The sequence below is a fragment of the Sciurus carolinensis genome, chromosome 1 (assembly GCF_902686445.1).
Source record: "Sciurus carolinensis chromosome 1, mSciCar1.2, whole genome shotgun sequence".
NCBI classification, from domain to species: domain Eukaryota; kingdom Metazoa; phylum Chordata; class Mammalia; order Rodentia; family Sciuridae; genus Sciurus; species Sciurus carolinensis.
Window position 1 is genome coordinate 112588071 of NC_062213.1, and position 20272 is coordinate 112608342.

General features: G+C 37.4%; 1 protein-coding gene and 1 non-coding gene across 4 annotated transcripts in view; both read right to left on the reverse strand.

Annotated features, from left to right (window-relative positions):
* The window catches only part of Eeig2 (EEIG family member 2), an 85170-nt gene that overhangs the window by 20423 nt on the left and 44475 nt on the right, over nt 1-20272 (reverse strand). For all 3 annotated transcript variants that reach the window (XR_007105615.1, XM_047530136.1, XM_047530065.1), the window contains exons 2-5: nt 19302-19422; nt 13376-13405; nt 5580-5696; nt 107-153 (exon numbers count right to left, since the gene is read on the reverse strand). Coding sequence is in view for 2 of the 3 variants with exons in the window: in XM_047530136.1 (XP_047386092.1) it covers nt 107-153; nt 5580-5696; nt 13376-13405; nt 19302-19422 (315 nt within the window). In the remaining variant the exon portion in view is untranslated. The remainder of the gene's footprint in view (nt 1-106; nt 154-5579; nt 5697-13375; nt 13406-19301; nt 19423-20272) is intronic.
* On the reverse strand, nt 3056-3155 carry LOC124968814 (small nucleolar RNA U13). The gene has a single exon (XR_007105852.1). It is a non-coding gene; the product is annotated as a small nucleolar RNA U13 (small nucleolar RNA).

Consider the following 20272-nt stretch of genomic DNA (forward strand, 5'->3'; position numbering starts at 1 on the left):
ACAAAGGAACTTTATCTGTAAAAACTACAAAGTATTAATGGAAACATTTAAACAAATCTCTATTATACTGTCAGATAAATAATTCATTTATTGGACATCAACTTACGTTTTAAAACATGGGTCACCAGACATCAGCTGCATGCTGATCAAAACCTAAACATAAGACCAAGAAATGTCATGATTAGAAAAAATTCCTCAAGAGCAGAAGCTATGTATAATAAATCTATTCTTCCCCCACAGCATGAAGCCCACTATTTTCTATTTATCATTAGATAAAATGATAGTCAAATTGGGTTACATCCCATATTAAATTACTGCTTTATATAGATATAAAATTAAAATAATTTTAAACACTCAAAATCATATTTGCAAAAATCAAAATGTAAGAGATGACAACAAAAAGTAAGTGGTTCTCTAGAAATAATCCTTCTTGTAAGTGTATGACTGTGCTGATCTAGTTCATGCCTTTACTCCCAGACTCCTGTGCTGCTTGAGTCCGCTGAAGTTTTCTCCAGCAGATGCTTACTGTGGCTTCTCAGAAAGCTTCTGGCCTCTGCTTCAGTTTTAGGTCAGGATTTAAAGCTTTTCTTCTTTCTTGAAATGCTTTTCTTTGGTTCCTGACTACTTTTTAAGAATCACCCATAGGATTATTTTACATTCTTACAGGAATAATAATGGTGATAAAATGATGTTAAAAATGGTTATGAGTATTTGTAGGTAAATGGATGGAGCTGGAGAATATTATGCTACGAAAAATAAGCCGATCCCAAAAAACCAAAGGCTGAATGTTTTCTCTGATATGCAAATGCTAATTCACAATAAGCGGGGGGTGGGTACAGAAAAATAGAGGTACTTTGGATTAGGCAGAGGGGAGTGAAAGGAGGGTAGGGGGTAAGGACAGTAGAATGAATCGGACATTATTATCCTATATACATACATGATTACATGACTGGTGTGATTCTACATCATGTACAACCAGAAGAATGAGAAGTTATACTCCATTTATATATGACATGTCAAAATTCATTGTCATGTATAACTAATTAGAACAAATTTAAAAAAAGGTCATGATTTGAGAATTTATTATGGGCCAGGCATAGGCTAAATGTTTTACATGTATCATTTCATTTAATTTTCAATACTTCCATGAGAAAGTGATCCTCTCATTTTAAGCTCAAAGATATTATATTTTCAAGATCAGAGAGCTAGCAAAGGGAAGAGCTGATATCTTAACTAAGGAATGCATAACCAAAATTCAAGGTCTTAATGAATAACAGAATATGTATACATTACTGCATGTTTTCCAGTTAATGGCTAATATGTATCTTTTATAACCTTATTTCATTCAAAACTTTTCCCCCAGTGCCTCCATTACTATTCCTCTTTTCCTTAAATGCCAAACATAACCTTCCTCATCACCTCTTCTTTCTTATAACTCCATCAACACAGCACTCCTGAATATCCTGAATGTCTCAGGAAGAAGATGGAGATGACACACACGTCTTTTAAGAAACTGCATAGTGTAGGAGGACAGAGTGGACAGTAGCTAGAAGAGATGAGAAGCTGGTTTTGGTTTGCTTTTTAAAATATGGGAGGACTGGGGATGTAGCTCAGTGGTTGAGCACTTGCCTAGCAAGCACAAGTCCCTGGGTTCAATCCCCAGCACCACACACACACACACACAAGGAGATAGCAGAATTATTTCTTTATATGTTGAGAAGAATGGGTCTTTAGAAGAGATGATTAAGAGAGGGGGTAATCCAAGGAGAAAAACCCTTGATTAGGTAAGATTTGGATTCTGGAGTCCCAGAGGAGGGATGTGCTTCTGACATCTGGAAGCAAAAAGGATAGAAGGTTGGAGAGATAAAGAATTATAAATTTGGTGATGGAAAAATGAGGGCATTTGAATGTAATGACTTCTATTTTCTCAATAAAGGATAAGACAAGGGCATTAGCTGAGGGAAGATTGGTGTGTAAAGATATGAAGAGAAAGAAGGTATGAAATAGAATATATAAAGTTGGGAAAGGTATGAAAATAGATGAGATATCAGTGAAGTAGAGGAAGGAGATTGAGGGGAAGGGAGGAAAGATGGGAAAAGGGAGGAATGATGGAATAAATTGATCAATGTTTCCTACGTATATATATGAATATACCACAGTGAATTTCACTTTTATGTATATCCATAGTGCACTAATTTTAAGAAAGCTATAAATAAATAGAAGAAAGATAAGTAGAGTACAGAAAGAGGAAGAAGAGGGAGGAGGGGAAGGGGAAGTACTCAGGAGTTGAATTTGAGCAATATATATTACACATTGGTATATTTATATCAAAATGAACCCTAATATTATGTATATCTATAATGAACTAATAAATAAAAAAGGAAAAAAAGAAATCATAATTCTAAGACAATGCTGCTAAATAAAGAGGAAAGAAGTGGTGGAGGCAATCCATAAACAGAATGTAGACCACACAAAATCAAGAACACAGAACTATAGAATATTTTTGAAAAGAAGAGGGATTGATTGACTAGAGGAAAGGAGGAAGGAAAGGAGTTAGCTCAGTGATTTTGGAGTTAATGATGAGGATACTTAAGAGCTCACTTCAGATGGCTTCAGTATATTTACCTTCAAATCCCAAATTAGATTACTGCTGCTCCAGGACTTATTGGAAGTAGGAGCAAATACTAGAGTTGGGATCAAATTCAGTCATTCATTTCTCCTCTCCATAAATTTCAGGCATCAAAGGTGGGTGCTCTTGCTATTACAAGAGATTAATGTGGATGTATAAGAATTGGTGCTTTTTTATTTTTCTGGTACCAGAGATTGAATCTAGGGTTGCTTAATCACTGAGCCACATCCCCAGTCCTTTTTATTTTTTATTTTAAGACAGAGTCTACGTTGCTGAGGATAGTTTTGAACTTGAAATTCTCCTGACTCAGCCTCCTGAGTGGCTGGCATTATAGGCGTATGCCACTGTGCCTGGCTGGCTTTGTTTTTAAAGATAGCTAATTTTTCAATAAGATAACTATATCATAAAATCTTTTTTTTTTTTAAACATCAGACTGGTAATGTGCTGATGTCACAACAAGGGTTAGAGGGAGGCACATGTCATACAACAGCATGAACTCCCAATTGTCATACTTACTGAAAAGGATCTAAAAATCCTTTAAAGACAGACATGATATACCAAAACAAACCAAGTCTGGGTACAAAAGAAATTATTGAGTTCTTTCCATTAGTACTGAGATTGTTATTTTTAGAGAACACTGTACTGATTTTGAAATATAGTGCTTATTAATAACTGATAATTGTGATGATTCAGTTTACTTTTTCCTTGCTGATAACCACATTTCAATAAAGCAAGTTTATTATACATTTAAAAAAATTGGGAAAGGAAGTAGAATACAACTGTTGGTTGGCAGTGAGCATGACTTCAGCAATGGCTGCTAGCCTGGTTGTGTGATCTTCTCCAGCAAGTGGGGGAAGACAGCTGAATTCAGTTATGGCTGAAGATTACTTAAGGGAGCATGATAGACTTAGGTACCAGGAATATGAAGAGTATGGACTATGGAATCTAAAATGGTTAAAGAGGGAAGTGGAAGCAAATGGGAACTGATAATAGTGAGAAAGTGGTAATGCAGAAGATAGCTAAGTGAGTAAACCATAGGAGACAGTGGTAGGAGAGCGGAAAATTTCAAAATGAAATTTTGGAAGTGGTAAAGTGATAAGAAAGCCAAGAGCCAGGCACATACCTCTAATTCCAGCTACTGAGGAGGCGAGGCAGAAGGATCCCAAGTTCAAGGCAATTTAGTGAGACCCTATCTTAAAATAAAATTTAAAAAGGGCTGGGGTTATAGTTCAGTGATAAAGCACCCATGGGTTCAATTCCCTATGTCCCCCGTGGGGGGGGGGGAAGGCCAGAAAGTGATCATGGGAGTAGGAATTTGGGAGGAGGAAGAAAATGTTGCTGGAAATAGGCAGTTTAAGGAAAGTAGAGTTTTAGGCACATTTAAGATCAGTTATCAGGAGAGAATACATATAGAAGACAGTCCACAAAGACAGCTCACCTGCATAGATTGTAAAGTCACCCAAAAATGATGACAGGAGCGGGTTAGAGAAAACCTGTGAGCCTGAAGCTATGTCACCAATGAATAGGAGAGAAGGCAACGAGGTGATCAGTAGACCACAGAGATGAGCAAGGGAGGAAGAGTTATAGATGACTGTTATAACCTTACAAAGGGTGTTTTTCTAAGACACAGCAGGAGAAATGGTGTAGAGAAATCACTGGAGAGCCAGAAGGAAACCACTCTATGAGCTGGCACTGAAGAATGTGAAGGTCTGAAATTATAAAGTTATCACTCTCCAATGAAAACAGAGTAATTCAGAGACAGATTTCACACCTGATACAAGAAGTATATGAATAAAATGAATTTAGTGGCAGTTGGGGATGAGTATAAGGATGAACAGTGCAGTCTGTTACTTTTGAGTATAGTCCTTAGATGGCAGGTAACAGGAAAAGATCACTGAGCAGGGATCAGAAGCCATGCATATGGGCCTCTGCCACCGACTAATTCTGCGAGATGCTTAATCTGAGTCTCAGTGTCTTCATCTATAAAAAGGGACATCTTCCAGGTCTACCCAGTCCTGTTTATCCCAGAGAGATATTTCAGACTTAACCATAAAACTATAGAACCAACATAAAGCTTATAGCATGACACTTTTCTAATTTCTTCTTATCTTTTACCATTTCCTCCCCACAATAACTACATCCCATCTTTCTTCAAAGCTGCTAAGTTCATGTGAGGGATGAACTGGCTATCACAACCATTTCATGAATTTCTATATTTTTAGAGCCAAACATTTACTGAAAACAAAGTCAGAAAACTGTAGGTATAAGGTCATTCTTTGCTCTAACTTCTGAATAAAAAGCATCCAGCTTCTATTCAAAAGTATTTCCTTTTCTTCTCATTAGGTAATTTACCACATCATGAAGCAACAAATTAAAATATAGCAAAAGGTTTATCCAGTGTCTTTTATTAGGCACAAGATACTTTCCAAATATCTTTTCAACTGATCTTGTTTGATACTTTGTTCAGCCCTGTGAAGTGTATATTCTCTCAGTGGCTCCTGATAGTACTTGGAAAAAATTGGGCAGATGCTCAGAAGTGGGTTTTTCCTGTCACTCTCCTAGTTACAAGGAAACCCTATGATGTTTGCAAATCCATCACAGCTGCTTTGGAAAACACCTTTTGGGAGCTGTAAACATTTTAAGGTATCTATTCATTCATCAGCTACTTCCTCCCAGTGAGCACTTAATGTTGTAGTGGTCTGTGCATGTTCTCTGAATGTTTGCAGCACTGACAAGCAACACCTTAGGATCACAAAGGCGAAACATTTGTTACTTTTCACTGCTTCTGTGATTTGGATAGCTTTTCCCCTTCATGGTGAGTATTTCGGTGGTGTGGTCGTTTATGATTTCAGTACTGATTTCACTCTTGTCTTTGACAGTATATACCTTTACTTATTTAAAGGCAGAGACTCTCATTTGTTGGCATGTCAAACTCAAAAGTTGTGCTTACTTTAAGAATGGAATTATCCTGCCTTGTATTTTTGGTATCATAGCCTTCCAGTAAACAGCGACGAGTGGTATTTCCTGATCCAGCAAACTCCGCCAGGTTTAGATCTGCAAAGCCCAGCTATGAAAAGAAAGAGAATTATATTAATAGAATATCTAGTAGGCTTCCATCACATTCTATCATAATCTCTTTAAAATAAACATTCAGTCCATGCTCTACACAAGTTTTCTTAAAATTTGGTCTACTACAATTTTTGTCATTTTAACACCTATTCTATTATTTGCTTTATACCTACCCTTAAATTGGTTGGCTTTTTAAACAAAATGTATTACCTATTCTTGCCTTAAGCAACAGGAATTCCAATATCACAGATTTGATGTGCTAAATATTTTTTTCTGTTTGGATTAGACTAAACACATTACTGTTGTAGTAAAACTAGTACACATCAAGCAAGGAAAAAACATGGCAAGTAGCAGTGACGCTCACACCACACTGGGAAATACTAACACAGCAACGATGATCATTTGCATATACATATAGAAAAATGATGAGAACCCCCTCTGTCTATTCTGATTCTTGCTCTATGTAAGAGTTAACCACTGGTAACTGCAGATTGTTGCAGATTATTAAGTTCTCACTCTCCATGCAACAAGTAGGATGATTTAAATGAGCCACATACTTTCTTTGGTACAAATCTCTTTTATTCTCCAACCTTTCACAACATTTGCCTTATTGACTGTCCTCAAGCTGAATCTTTTTTAAAAAAACATTTTTTTGTAGTTGTAAATGGCAGCATGCCTTTATTTTATTTATTTTTGTGCAGTGCTAAGGATCGAACCCAGTGCCTCCTTGCACATGCTAGGCAAGTGCTCTGCCACTGAGCTACAGCCCCAGCCCAAGCAGAATCTCTTTATGGAAACTTTTCCCTCCCTTTCTTTAAGTTTTGCCCCATACTCACCCAGAAGTTCAGTTCAAACCTGTTGCTCTTTTTTATTACTACACAGATGTTATGGTTTGGATATGAGGTGTCCTCCAAAGGGTTCATGTGTTGCGCAGAGATGAAATGACTGAATTATGGAAGTGTAACCTCATCAGTGAATTAATTCATTTGAAGGATTAGTGATCTAGTGGACTACTGAGTGGTAACTGTAGACAGGTGGGGTGTGGCTGGAGGAAAGGGGGATTATGTCTTGTCACTCACTCCCTGTTCTCTTTCTCTGTTTTCTGCCTGTCATGAGCTGGGCATCTTTCCTCTGCCATGCTCTTCTTCTTCTTTTCTTTTTTCCTACTGGGGATAGAACTCAGTGACACTTAACCACCCAGTCCTTTTTATTTTTTATTTTGAGACAAGGTCTTGCTAAGTTCCTTAAGGACTCACTAAATTGCTAAGGCTGGTTTTGAACTTGTGATCCTCCTGCCTCAGTCCCTGGAGCCACTGGGATTATATACGTCAATGCAACTAGCTACCGTGTCCTTCTGCCATGATATCCTGTCTCACCTAGGTCAGTGGAGTTCGTCAGTGATGTAATGAACCTCTGAAATCATGAGCCAAAGTGAACTTTACCTCCTCTTATTCTTCTCAGATATTTTGGTCATAGTGAGGAAAAGCTGACTAACACACAAGGTTTGGTGCCTATTTCTTTCACAGTTACCAAAGGTTGCTCTATAGTCCTTCCTCTGATGTTGCTCAACCCCATCCCATTTCTGAGAGGTAAAACAAATAAATCCCATTGTTATTATGATTTTTTAAAAAATTTTATTTATATGTGGTGCTGAGTATTGAATCCAGGGCCTACACACATGCCAGACAAGTACTCTACCATGGAGCCACAGCTCTAGCCCCTGTCATTATTTTTTGAATACACTGTCTTGCCCTATATGACCATGTGTGTGTGTGTGTATTTAGAGTCTATTATTATTATTATTATTATTATTATTCTTATACTGGGGATTGAATCCAGGGGTGCTTTACCACTAACCCACATCCCCAGCCCTTTCTATGTTTTATTTTGAAACAGAGTCTTGCTAAGTTATTGAGGCTGGCTTTGAACATGCAATCCTCCTGCCTCAACCTCCCAAGTTGCTGGGATTACAGATGTGAGCCACCATGCCTGGCTTAGTCTTATTAACAAAAACATGAATTGAACTTATAATTAATTAAGTACATCTCTGTGAACATATAATAAAGTATGCTATGTATTTCAAACACTGTTGAGATTGTTTGCTTTAAGGTTTTAAAACAGTGGCACATATGAATGGCATTCAAGATGAAAATTAATTAATTAATTCATTCATTAATTTAGTGGTATTGGGCATTGAACCTAGGACTGCTCTACTACTGAGCTACATCCCCAGCCCTATTTTTATTTTTTATTTTGAGATGGGATCTCACAAAATTACTGAGGCTGGCCTCAAACTTGCAATCCTCCTGCCTTAGCCTCATCAGCATTACAGGCATGTGCCACTGCATCTGGCTGAAATGAAGATATTAACTGAAGACTACAGCATTATTTCAGTAGCTTTTAACTTGAATAAACAAAACAAAACCCAAACAGTAATAACCTAGAGTACAGCTGATGGCCCGAATAAGTTAAGTAAGTAAGTAAGTTAGGCACACAATTAAGTTACAGGTAACACACAAGTACTCTGTTCCTACTGCCTTTTTGGGGCTGACAGATCAATAGAAAAAGTCTGGATTTATCCAGGACAAAACATTATTGAACTGAGCATGTGCAGATGCATGTGACTTACTTGATCATGCATTAGCAACATACCCTATTTCACATATTACCCTTTCTCTTTAAACCTCTAATACTTCTTCCCTGTCTTCTCTCTGCAGATGGCCTTGCTTCCTATTTCACTCAGAAAATAAAATCAAGCAGAAGAGCACTTACCTTCCATAAGCTCTTACTGCCAGCCACATCCACTCATCTACCTGCACCTGTGCTCTGTATCGGCCTACCCACTTACAGTGCTGAGATGAACTGGCTGTGTTCCTGAGGTCAACTACTCTCCTCCTGCCTACTCGAGTTTATCATCTCAGCAGTTCTTTATGCTCTTTGGCATTCTAAAATCTCCTTTCTCTACTAGGTCATTCCCATCAGCACACAATTACGTTGGATTTTCTCCTAGCTTTTCTTTGTGTCGGGGTGGTACTAGGGAATGAACCCAGGGTCCCTCTACCACTGAGCTACATCCCCAGTCCTTTTTATTTTTTGAGACAGGATCTTGCTAAGGCTGATCTCAAACTTGTAACCCTCCGGTTTCAGCCTTCCGAGTCTCTGGGATTACAGGTGTGTGCCACCATACTTAGTTGGTTTTTCTTCTACCTTAATGAACAAAACAAACCAAAATCTCTGTTTCCAGAATACTGGATGATTTTTCTGTCTCTACTTCCTCCAAAACAACCAACTATGAAACTCCCTGAAAAGTTGTCTACATTATTCTCTGATTCCTGTGCCTGCGGACTTTACTTCTTCCCTCTCTCCTTGTCATTCGCTCTGCTAGTCACAATGTCCTGTTCTCTGAAAACACCAAGATCACCTCAAGGTCTTTAAATTTTTTTTTTTTTTTTTCTTGCCTGGGACACTGTCACATGGTCTTGAAGCTTTCTCTTTCACTGCACTCAGTGTTCAAATGTCAGCTTTCCAAGGAGCCTTCCCTGGCCATCCTAAAATATGCCCCTCTTTTCTCCCTTCTGAAGTCATCACCCTCGACCCCTTATCTGTTGGTTTCCTCCTTAGTTGTTATATCATATCCACACACATTTCATATTTGTTGTCTGTTCTCCCCCATCTCCATCACCTCCCATTAGGATATAAGTTCCATTAAGGACAGGGATTTTTGTGTGTTTTGCTAATGGCTCTATCTCTAGTACTTAGACTAGTGTCAGAAAAAATGTCTAGCACTTAACAACACAACATATTTACTGAATGAAAGCTCACTGGCTTACCATCCACAGTAATACTAGTACTACATAGTCACTAAGTTTAAAAAAATTTGATCAGTTTGAACTACATGTTTTTATTTCCCTGAAATTCATATATTGAAACCTTAATACGATGGTATGAAGTGGTGGGGCCTCTGGGAAGTAATTAGGTTGTGTAGGTGAAGCCCCCTCCAATTGACTACTACCTGCCTTCCCGTTTGGTGCTGGGGATCAAACCTAGGACCTTACACATGCTAAGCATGTGTTTTACCACTGAGCTACACCCCTAGTCCTGAATTAATGTCCTTTTAAAAAAGACAGGAAAGCTGGGCACCATGGCACACACCTATAATCCCAGTGACTCAGGAGGCTGGGACAGGAGGATTAATTTAGCAAGGCCCTAAGCAACTTAGTGAGACCCTATCTCAAAAATCTCAAAAAGTAAAAAGGGCTAGGGATATGGCTCAGTGGTAAAGGGCCTCTGGGATCAATAACTAGTACCAAAAAAAAAAAAAAAAAAAAAAGACAAGAAAGAGTTTGCTTCCTCTCTCTTTGCACTCTGCCATGATAGGATCTAAGGAGAAGCCAGCCATATGCAAACTAGGAGGTGGGCTCTTATAAGACACGAGATCCGTCAGTATTTCTTGTCTTTTCCTGTGTGTGGTAGAGCACCATTCTACCTCTGAGCTACATTCCCAGTCCTTTTTTTTTTTTTTGTGATATGGGATTTCACTAAATTGCTGAGCTGGCCTCCAACTTGTGATCCTCCTGCCTCAGTCTCCTGAGTTGCTGGGATAATAGGCAAGGGATATTGCCCCTGGCTCTGTAAGGATCTTGATCTTGAACTTCCCAATCTCCAGAAACATGAGAAATGAATGTCTATTGTTTAAGTCACCCAATGTATGATAATATGTTATAGCATCCCAAACTAAGATTCTACTCCCTATTAAAAAAAGTTGAAGGATGGAATATGTTAAGGTGATATTTTAGGGAGGTTACCAATGAATAGGTCAACATTCATTGAGCACCTTTTATGTCCTAGCCCTGTTCTAGACACGGGAAAAAAGTGGAGAATAACACAGATACTCTGCTTTCTAGCAAGGGACGAGAGTCCATATTTTCTTATGACTTTTTCTTTGGTTTCGCTGAGATAACTGTCTCATGAGAATAATACACACACATACACACACATATGCACAAGCTGTATCTGTGGGAGATATTAATTTATTCAGAAAATAGTTTTTAGCATTTAAATTCCAGGTAATGTTAGTTATTGGGAATACAGAATTTTTTTTCTCCCCCAGTTGGTGCTAGGATCAAACCCAGGGCGTCATGCATGCTGTACCTCTCAGCTACACTCTCAGCCTTTGTAAAATCATTCTCGTTCTCATAAATTAATGTGGGAAAACAGAAAAAGAGAATAAATTCCTATAATAAAGTCTGACAAGTGCTGTGATAGAGGTAGACAGCAGTAAGAAAGAAAAATTCTCAGTGGCGAGGCATGACTAAGCCGAGTTTATAATGATACATGAGTTGACAGGATAAGAGGAGGAAGAAATACATGCACAGCAGGGAAAACATCAAGTCACAAGGCAAAGAAGCTAAAATAGCATAAGACCCTCCAGGAAGTTAATGACGGCAGAATGTCTCATGAGGATGGGTGGTAGGGGAGGAAGCAAAGTAGCAGAAATAATTTGCAAACCAAAATGGGTCTTACATGCTAGGTTACAGAATTCTAAATTTCCTTTAGAGGCGAAGAATAACTTGCTGAAGGACTGAAAGTGGGAGAATGATATGATTATATTTTAATTTTAGAAAGACCACTTTGGCAGTAGTATGGGGGATGCAGGGAGATAACTTGAAGTAGAGAAACCAGATAGGCCAACACAGGCTGCAAATAAGACATAATGAAGGCATAACCCAAAGCAGAGGTCTAGGGAGTAGATAGGTCTAGTTTAAAGCTTTTCAGAAGGAAAAAATAAAGAGGATTTATTAGCCATAACAGAACTCGTCTGCCTGTCCAACAATCAGTGCCCTACTATTCCTTGCTAGAAAAGTCTTGATTTTATTCAGGTGTTCACTCTCCTGAGATCATTCATGTGCACAAAGGTAACCCAGCCCTAGCTCATTACTAAACTGTGGTTAGTCTAAGATAACCACAGCAATCCATTCCTATGGCCACTGAGGGCATAGTGGTGAGCATGTGACCCTGTTCTGGTCAGTTAAAAGTATGGGAAATCCTCTAAGGGCCATGTAGGGAAAGTTTTCTCCCTAAAAAGAAGCAATAGATGGAGAAGCACCTGGATTTTGTCTCAAGTGAATGTGCTGACTAAAATTTGAGCAGGCACACCTAGTGTTTAGGAGAGGAGCTAGACAAGAGCAAAGCCATCACAGAGACAATACGATAATGGAAACAGAAAAATTTGGGGTCTTGATGATCTTCAGTCAGTAGATTAACCAGTCTTGGAATAGCTCTGTCTCACATGTTTGTTTTATGAGATTAAAAAAATATCTAGTTGAGGAGGTTTTTCTGTTACTTGTAGCAAAGAACATCTTAGCTGACATTGTGAATAACTAAATTTAGGGAGTCAGACAGATTTAGTGGTTATAACTAGGTGCAATGATGCATATCTGTAATCCCAGCTACTCAGGAAACTGAAGCAGGAGGATGGCAAATGTGAGGCCTGTCATAGCAACTAAGTGAGACCCATTTTCAAAATAAAAAATAAAAAAGAGCTGAAATGTAGTTCAGTGGTCGAGTACCACTGGATTCAATACCCAGTACTGGAAAAAAAATTTGTGTCCAGGTTCTTGGCTAATATGTCTGGAATTATGAAAATACCAGAGACTTGAAATAAAAGGAACATGTATGTTGCTTTATTCATTCCTTCAATCAGCAAAAAAATGAGCACATTCATTAGTAATTTCACATAGCTAGTAAAATCATCAACAGGCAGTAGTGATGTATATAAATTAGCCCTCTGCAGCGGTAGTTCTATATCTGTAGATTCAATTTCAGATAGAAAATATTTTTTAAAATTGTGCCTACACTAAACAAATAGACTTTTTCCTGGTCATTATTTCCTAAACAATATAGTAAAACAACCTTATATACAGCATTTACATTGTATTAGGCATTAAAGGGAATCTAGGCATGATTTAAAGTATATGAGAGGATACATGTAATTTATATGCAAATCCTGTTTATTTTTCAGTTGTAGATGGATGCAAAATCTTTATTTATTTATTTTTATATGGTGGTGAGAATCGAATCCAGTCCTCACATTGCTACCACTGAGCAACAACCCTGGGTCCTATTTATTTATTTATTTTTAATTTATATTTTGAGACAGAGTCTCAGTAAGTTGCTCAGTTGCTGAGGTTGTCCTTGAACTTGCAATCCTCCTGTCTAAGCCTCCTGAGTAAATTCTATGTCATTTTATATAAGGGATTTGAACAGGCTTAACTTTTTGTATCCTGGGGGAGAGGAGGGACTTGGAAACAATCCTCAGTGAACACCAACAGATGAATATGTACAGAGTGCTAAGACAGCACAGAGGAGGATCCTATTTCCCTAGTGAGAGGTGGGCCTGGGAATACCACCCAGGTAAGACAGTTCGAATTATCAGTAAGCTACAGCTTCAAGAAAACCAGAGGTAATTCTCTAAGAGGGAAGCTACAGCTAAAAAATAACATCCCATAATAAGCATTTAGAAAGAATATGCCTATAACTGATGGTTGGATCCAACTGTTCAATCTCTACATTGCTTTACTCAAAATAAGTGAAACTTGAACAATTAGAATTTTTAAGTCTATAGATAGTGATGAATGATATTACACAGACCAAAAGAGTTAAAGAACATCCACTTACCTTTGCATAAGCTTTTCCACCTTTTAATTCCTGCCAAACATAGAAAACACTGTAAGGACATCATATAATTAAGGGTTTAAAATTAATGTCAAACAATGCCAAAGTAGATATTTATATGCTAGCAAAACAGTAAAAGTTTGATAATCTTTTTTAAAAAAGTTTTTTTTTAGTTGTGGATAGACCTTTATTTTATTTATTTATATGCAGTGCTGAGGATCAAACCCAGTGCCTCACATGTGCTAGGCAAGTGCTCTACCACTGAGCCACAACCCCAATCCAAAAATCTGATAATCTTAAATCCAACTATGTGGACTCCTCAAAATTCCCCCAATGATCAGAAATGTTTACTTAACATATAATTTTATTTTATTTATTTATTTTCTTGCGGTGCTGGGGATCGAACCCAGGGCTTTGTGCTTGTAAGCCAAGCACTCTACCGACTGAACTATCTCCCCAGCCCAATTTTTATTATTTTTTAATATCACTATTATTATGATGTAGATGGGATCTCACTATGTTGCCCTGGCTAGCTTTGAACTCCTAAGTTCAAGCAAGCCTGAGTAGCTGGGACTACAGGCACAAGCCACCATATATGGCTCTAGCACAAAACTTTAATAAGAACAAGACAAATGGTGAGGCAATAAGCCAGTATTTTATTTATATGCTGAAGAAGGAATTGCCAAAAAATGCCCTAGGCCCACTGCAAAAGCCTTAAAAAAGTTAAATCACTTACTCAGTTAAGCACACTCATACACTGTAGAAAGATTTCAACAACTGAAGTTGAAACCTCATCACCGAGACAACCATTGCTATCAATTCTTATAAAGTATTCCAAAGATACTGTGCATATAAAAGCATATAGACAGTATAGTATAAACCCTCTTACCTAAGGTAAACAAGACTGACAAAGTGCAAAAATAATAATATATAGATGTCTTAATACTTTAACTTATATATGTGTGGTAATCTGCCAAATGTTTATATTTAGGACACCACAGCTGCAAACAATTTCTAGCAGACAAGTATATTCTGTTTTTGTGTTTGCCTTTATGATCAGAACCAAATTCTCTGTTATGATTTAGATATGTGGTATCCCCTCAAAGCTCATATGTTAAGACAATGCAAAAATTTTCAGAGATGAAATGATTTAGATTACGAGAGGTGTAACCCAGTGGATTGATCCAGTAATAGGGATTAACTGGACAGTAACTGTAGGCAGGCAGGGTGTGGGTAGAAGAGGGGAATGATTAGGGGGTGCCTTTGAGGTCTGTATTTTGTCCTTGGTAAGCAGAGCGCTACCTCCTGGCTATCATGTCCTTGGCCACCTTCCTCTGTTATGCCCTTCCACCATGCTCTTCTGCCTCACCTTGGGCCCAGAGCTATGAGTCAGTCCGTCAAGGACTGAACCTCTAAAATCATGAGCCAAAATAAACTTTTCCTTCTTTAAGTCCTTGTCAGGTCTTTAGTCACTTTCCAAAAGCTAACTGAAACATTCTTCTTCTTCCACCTTTAAAAAAGTGTTTGTTGAATGGAGTTGTCTCTTATTTTTTTCATAAACACATTATCTGTAATTTCTAACTTTATTTTTTGTGTGTGTAGTATTGGGGACTGAACCCAGGGCCTTATATACTGACCTATATCCCCAAACTTGTGATCCTCCTGCCTCGGCCTCCTGAGTATCTGGGATTACAGGTATGTGCCATCTCACCAACTAATTTCTTTCTTTAATATAGTAAATTTTTAAAAAACTGAGAGGTAACCTAAATGAAACTCTTATTATTTATAAATGTGTGTGGTTCCTCTCCTTCCCTGTTGCTAGATCTACCCCATCATGAATTATCAAAATATTCTTCTGTTTTAAGTCACTGTCATATTCCTTAAAAGTGCCCTTTCAGAGAAGAAATAAATTTGCTTCTGGCAAGTAGTAAGTTAAGGGCAAATCTCCTTCAACCAAGCCTTTGAACTGATTGGAAGTGGGATTTCAGTTTGGTAAGGGCTGATTCATATGCACTACACTCCTCCTTTTAGGTTGAAACTCTTTCTTTAAAAAAATTATTTTTTTAAAAAATTTTTTACAGACTGCATTTTGATTCATTGTACACAAATGGGGTACATCATTTCATTTCTATGGTTTTACACAATGTAGATTCATAGCATTCATGTAATCATACGTGTATATAGGGGTAATGATGTCTGTCTCATTCCACCATTTTTCATACCCTCCCCCTTCTCATTTCCTTCTACATAATCTAAAGTTCCCCCATTCTTCTCTCACTCCCCACCCCCCCATCCCCATTATATATCATTCTCCATTTATCAGGGAAAACATTCAGTCTTTGGTTTTTTGGGATTAGCTTATTTCACTTAGCATGATATTCTCCAGTTCCATCCATTTATTTGCAAATGCCATAATATTATTCTTCTTTATGGTTGAATAATATTCCATTGTATATATAGAACACAGTTTCTTTATCCATTCATCTGTTGAAGGGCATCTAGGTTGGTTCCACAATCTAGCTCAATTGTGAATTGAGCTGCTATAAACACTGATGTGGCTGTGTTACCGTAGTATGCTGATTTTAAATCCTTTGGGTATAAAACGAGGAGTGGGATAACTGGGTCAAAAGGTGGGTTCATTCCAAGTTTTCTGAGGAATCTCCACACTGCTTTCCAGAGTGGCTGCACCAATTTTTAACTCTACCAGCAATGTAAAAGTGTGCCTTTTTCCCCACATCCACACCAACATCTGTTATCATCTGTGTTCTTGATTAATTACCTGTATGTCTTCTTCTGTAAAGTGTCTGACCCATTTATTGATTTGGGTTCTTTGTATTTTTGGTGTAAAGTTTTGTAAGTTCTTTATAAATTTTGGAGATAAGTGTTCTATCTGAAGTGCATGTGGAAAAGATTTTCCCCCACTCTGTAGGCTCTCTAGAGCCTAGGCTGAAACTCTTAGTGAATTCCAACCCAAAGTCTGAGATGTTCACTAAGCCTAAGAGGCATCTCTTCCTTGATGGGCTTCAGACTCTATTTCTGTCCATTTAGACCTGTAAGACTGCTGCAGTCTCAATTCGGTTTAGTAGTTACTGCTTGCAAATTAGCAAACACTTTAAGGATAAAAGTAATGCCAAATGTTAGGTAGGTCCCTCCTTCCTTCCTATCCATTCATGTATCTATTTACAGTGCTAGGAACTGAACCCAGGGTCTTGTGAATGCCAGGCAAGTGCTCTACCACTGAGCTACCTCCCCACCTCTTCCATACATCTTTATAAGGCTGTTTCCCTTCAAATGTTAGCTTTTAGAGAAGTCTTCATGGACTCCTCTCCCAATTTTCTAAACCAATCTGTTTCCCCCAAGTTATTCTCTATTGCTTCATGATACTTTATGCATAACACTTACCACTTATTTTGTTATGTGCTTACTTTCTCTCTTTCCTATCACTCCTCACCAGTTCCAACCAGAAAATGAAGTCTTTGAAGGTAGGAACTCATTCCAGTTTACCTGTCCCTTCAGTGCCTAGAACAATACCTGGCACATTGTAGGTATTTACATATTTGTTGATTAGTGACTGACTGCATCCCTGTGTCTAGACAACAAAGTATACGACCAAACTTTTTGATCTTTATCAACTTTATATATTAAAAATATATTAAAATATGGTATCTTATTTGTAGTTTTAATTTGTGTGAGGGTGGATACATTTTTGTATATTTAAAAGCTACTTACACTCTCTGTGAAATGTATATTCTGTCCTTGCCTCTATTTTTAAAGGGCTATAGATTTTTTCTTATTATTTGGAGGTGCTCTTTCTGTATTAAGAAATTAGGTCTTTGACATGATTTGCTAATATTTTCCTCTAATTTATGATTTTACTTATGGTATTGTTTTGCAATGCACGAAAGCATAGCACAGAAGGTTAATGGTTCACCAACATCCATTCTCCCCTTCTATAATGTTAGAACCTGCTGGCCGCCAGCTACAGAGGATATTCCACAGTTTTTCTTTCAGTTTGGTGTGGTAACACGACTAAGTTCTAACTGATAAAATATGTACAAAATACACACATATCACTTTTGAGTCATGTCCTAAAAAAAGGATGCATTTGTTCTTATGCCACTGGTTGGGAGATAACTAGATTAAAGCAGCTTCCTTATATCTAAAGAAGAGATCATGTGGTGAAAATGATAATGGCAGAGCTGCTCTACCAGTCCTGGATCCTTACCCTCTGGATACATAACGTCTACCTTGTTTACACCACTGCCTATTTGGGTCTGTTTAAGCTACTTATATTGTCCTAACTAATATGACAAACCCTCATAATCTGCAAAAATGGTTTATTTTGCCAAACATTCCAGGAACCCCTGGATGAGTAATTCCTATCATAAATAGCATTATTAGTTCTTGTTTTTTTATTTTTATTTTTTGGTGGGGTGGGTACTGGGGATTGAACTCAGGGGCACTCGACCACTGAGCCACATCCCCAGCTCTATTTTGTATTTTATTTGGAGACAGAGTCTCATTAAATTGGTTAGTGCCTCACTACTGCTGAGGCTGGCTTTGAACTTGTGATCCTCCTGCCTAGGTCTCTGAAGCACTGGGATTATGGCTCCATGCCACCATACCCAGCTTGCTTATTATTTTTCAAAAACAGACTTTGAGTATCTCTCTTTCAAGTTATGCTTTACTCTAAAGTGGTCATGTTTTATTTTTCTTAAAATTCAAAGACCAACATGTCATCTTTCAAAAATCAAGATCAAAACTCCAATTAGAAGGGCTGGGGTTGTAGCTCAGCAGTTGAGTGCTTGCCTAACATGTGTGAAGCACTGGGTTCGATCCTCAGCACTGCACACAAATAAATAAATAAAATAAAGGTATCGTGTCTATTTACAATAAAAATTAAAAAAAAAACCATATAGCTTTGTTTTTCTAGGCTATAGGACTACAGTGGCAAAAAGTAAGACAAGGGACTCATGCTTTTCATTCTAAATCTTTATTTAATTTTTGTCCATGTATGTGCATTACTTCGGTAATTCAAATGTGTAATATGAAATGCAAAGTTTACTTTTTTTTTTTTTTTGGTACCAGAGATTGAATCCAGGAGTACTTAACTACTGAGCCACATTTCCAGTCATCCCCCAATCCTTTTTTTTTTTTTTTTTTTTTGAGACAGGGTCTTGCTAAGTTGCTAAGGTCGGCTTTGAACTTGTGGTTCTTCTGCCTCAGCCTCCCAAGTTGCTGTGATTAAAGGCATGTGCCACTGTGCTGGCCAAAGTTTACATTTTAAAGCCAGAGCTTATTAATTAATTCAGTATTATTGGTGACTAATGGTTTTCTCCTTTTTACCTTGAAAGGCAGCATCACACATATGTACAGGCACACAAAGTGACATTATCACATTTGTAGATTATTGGTAATATCCTTCAACCTCTAATATGTAGAAAAGAAATACATAAAAACAAAACAGATTTGTAATCAGAAAGATCTGTGTTAGAGTCTTTCCTTCCCCATTTATTAACAATGTAAATTTGGGCAAGTAACTTCTTTGAACCTGTTTTCCTAAAAAATGAAGAAAATAACCCCTAATTTCAGGGTTGTTCTTAGATATGATATTTATAAAGTTCCTAGAACAATGCCTATCAAAGAATAAGAACTTAATAATGGCATAGACATACATAGTCCCCAAACTAATGCAAATAAAGTCAATACTCATGTACCGTGATAGATGAGGGGTAAGGAATATTTCAATTTATAACTTATGATTCTTCATCATATTTGTTATAGGAATTTAAATTATTGCTACAAGTATGAAGTAAAACCACATATGTATTACCACAGTTCTAACCAAAAAGCAGAGCTAAATAAAGTGAGTCAGTACTTATGGAATTATGGCTTCTGAAATGGGAGAAGTAGTAGGTTGTTTTTATACCTTCCTCACAGATACTCTGTAGATACATGGGTCAAGGATTCCTGTGGTAGCACTGGCACTCATTTTGCACATAAATGAGAACTTCTTTCTCCAGTGAACGCAGTTTGCTTGCACCACCTCCCTGAAAAAAAAAGGGGGGCAATAACTTATTATTGATAACATGTTAAAAGCACACCCACACTTTCACTCAAGGCTGAAATAAAAAGTGATACATTAAAAGCCATCATTTGTAAATACAAGAGCAAGAAGAAAACACATTCCTAACAATGATTGAAAATATCTGTAAAGTTTTAATTTATTTACAAGAAACTGAAAAAAGGTGAATTTCTTATCAAGTCAGTCAGTATAAATTGAGGCTTCATTATTCATTCATTCAACACACAGTGCATGTTCATTTTACATGTGTTGGTAAGAGTTGGATGTTTAAAAAACAAAGATGAGAAGGACAGAGTTCCTAACGTGTATGGCTTATGTTTATGGTGAGTGCAAGAGATAGAAATAAACACAAATACTAGAAGTATAAAAATATTTACTGTAAGATGGAGAATGACAGTACTATTTCAGTAACGGGAGTTACCATTTATGGAGAGCTTACCACTCGCTACTTAATCTCACCCAAACCCTAGGAAGTAGCTTTGTTTCGCTCACTTTATAGACAGGAAAACTGAAACTCGGCAGGGAAGTTAACTCAAGGTCATTTAGGTAGCAAAAGCAGAACTGGCAAACTAGGCTCATTTAACTCTACGGTTCCCTTGCCCACAAATGAAAATCTATATTTTTTTCCAACAATTCACTCTTTCAAGTTTCCTGGTTTTTATACATGTCATTCTTTCTACTATCCTGTGCAGGTTCAGGGTGCTAAGCCTCAGAGAGCAAGGATAATTGATTTATTAATATAGGAAGAAAAGAGAGATGATGGATGATGAATATAAAGGAAAAAACTGGAGAAAGCAAAAGGACTTTCTCTTGAT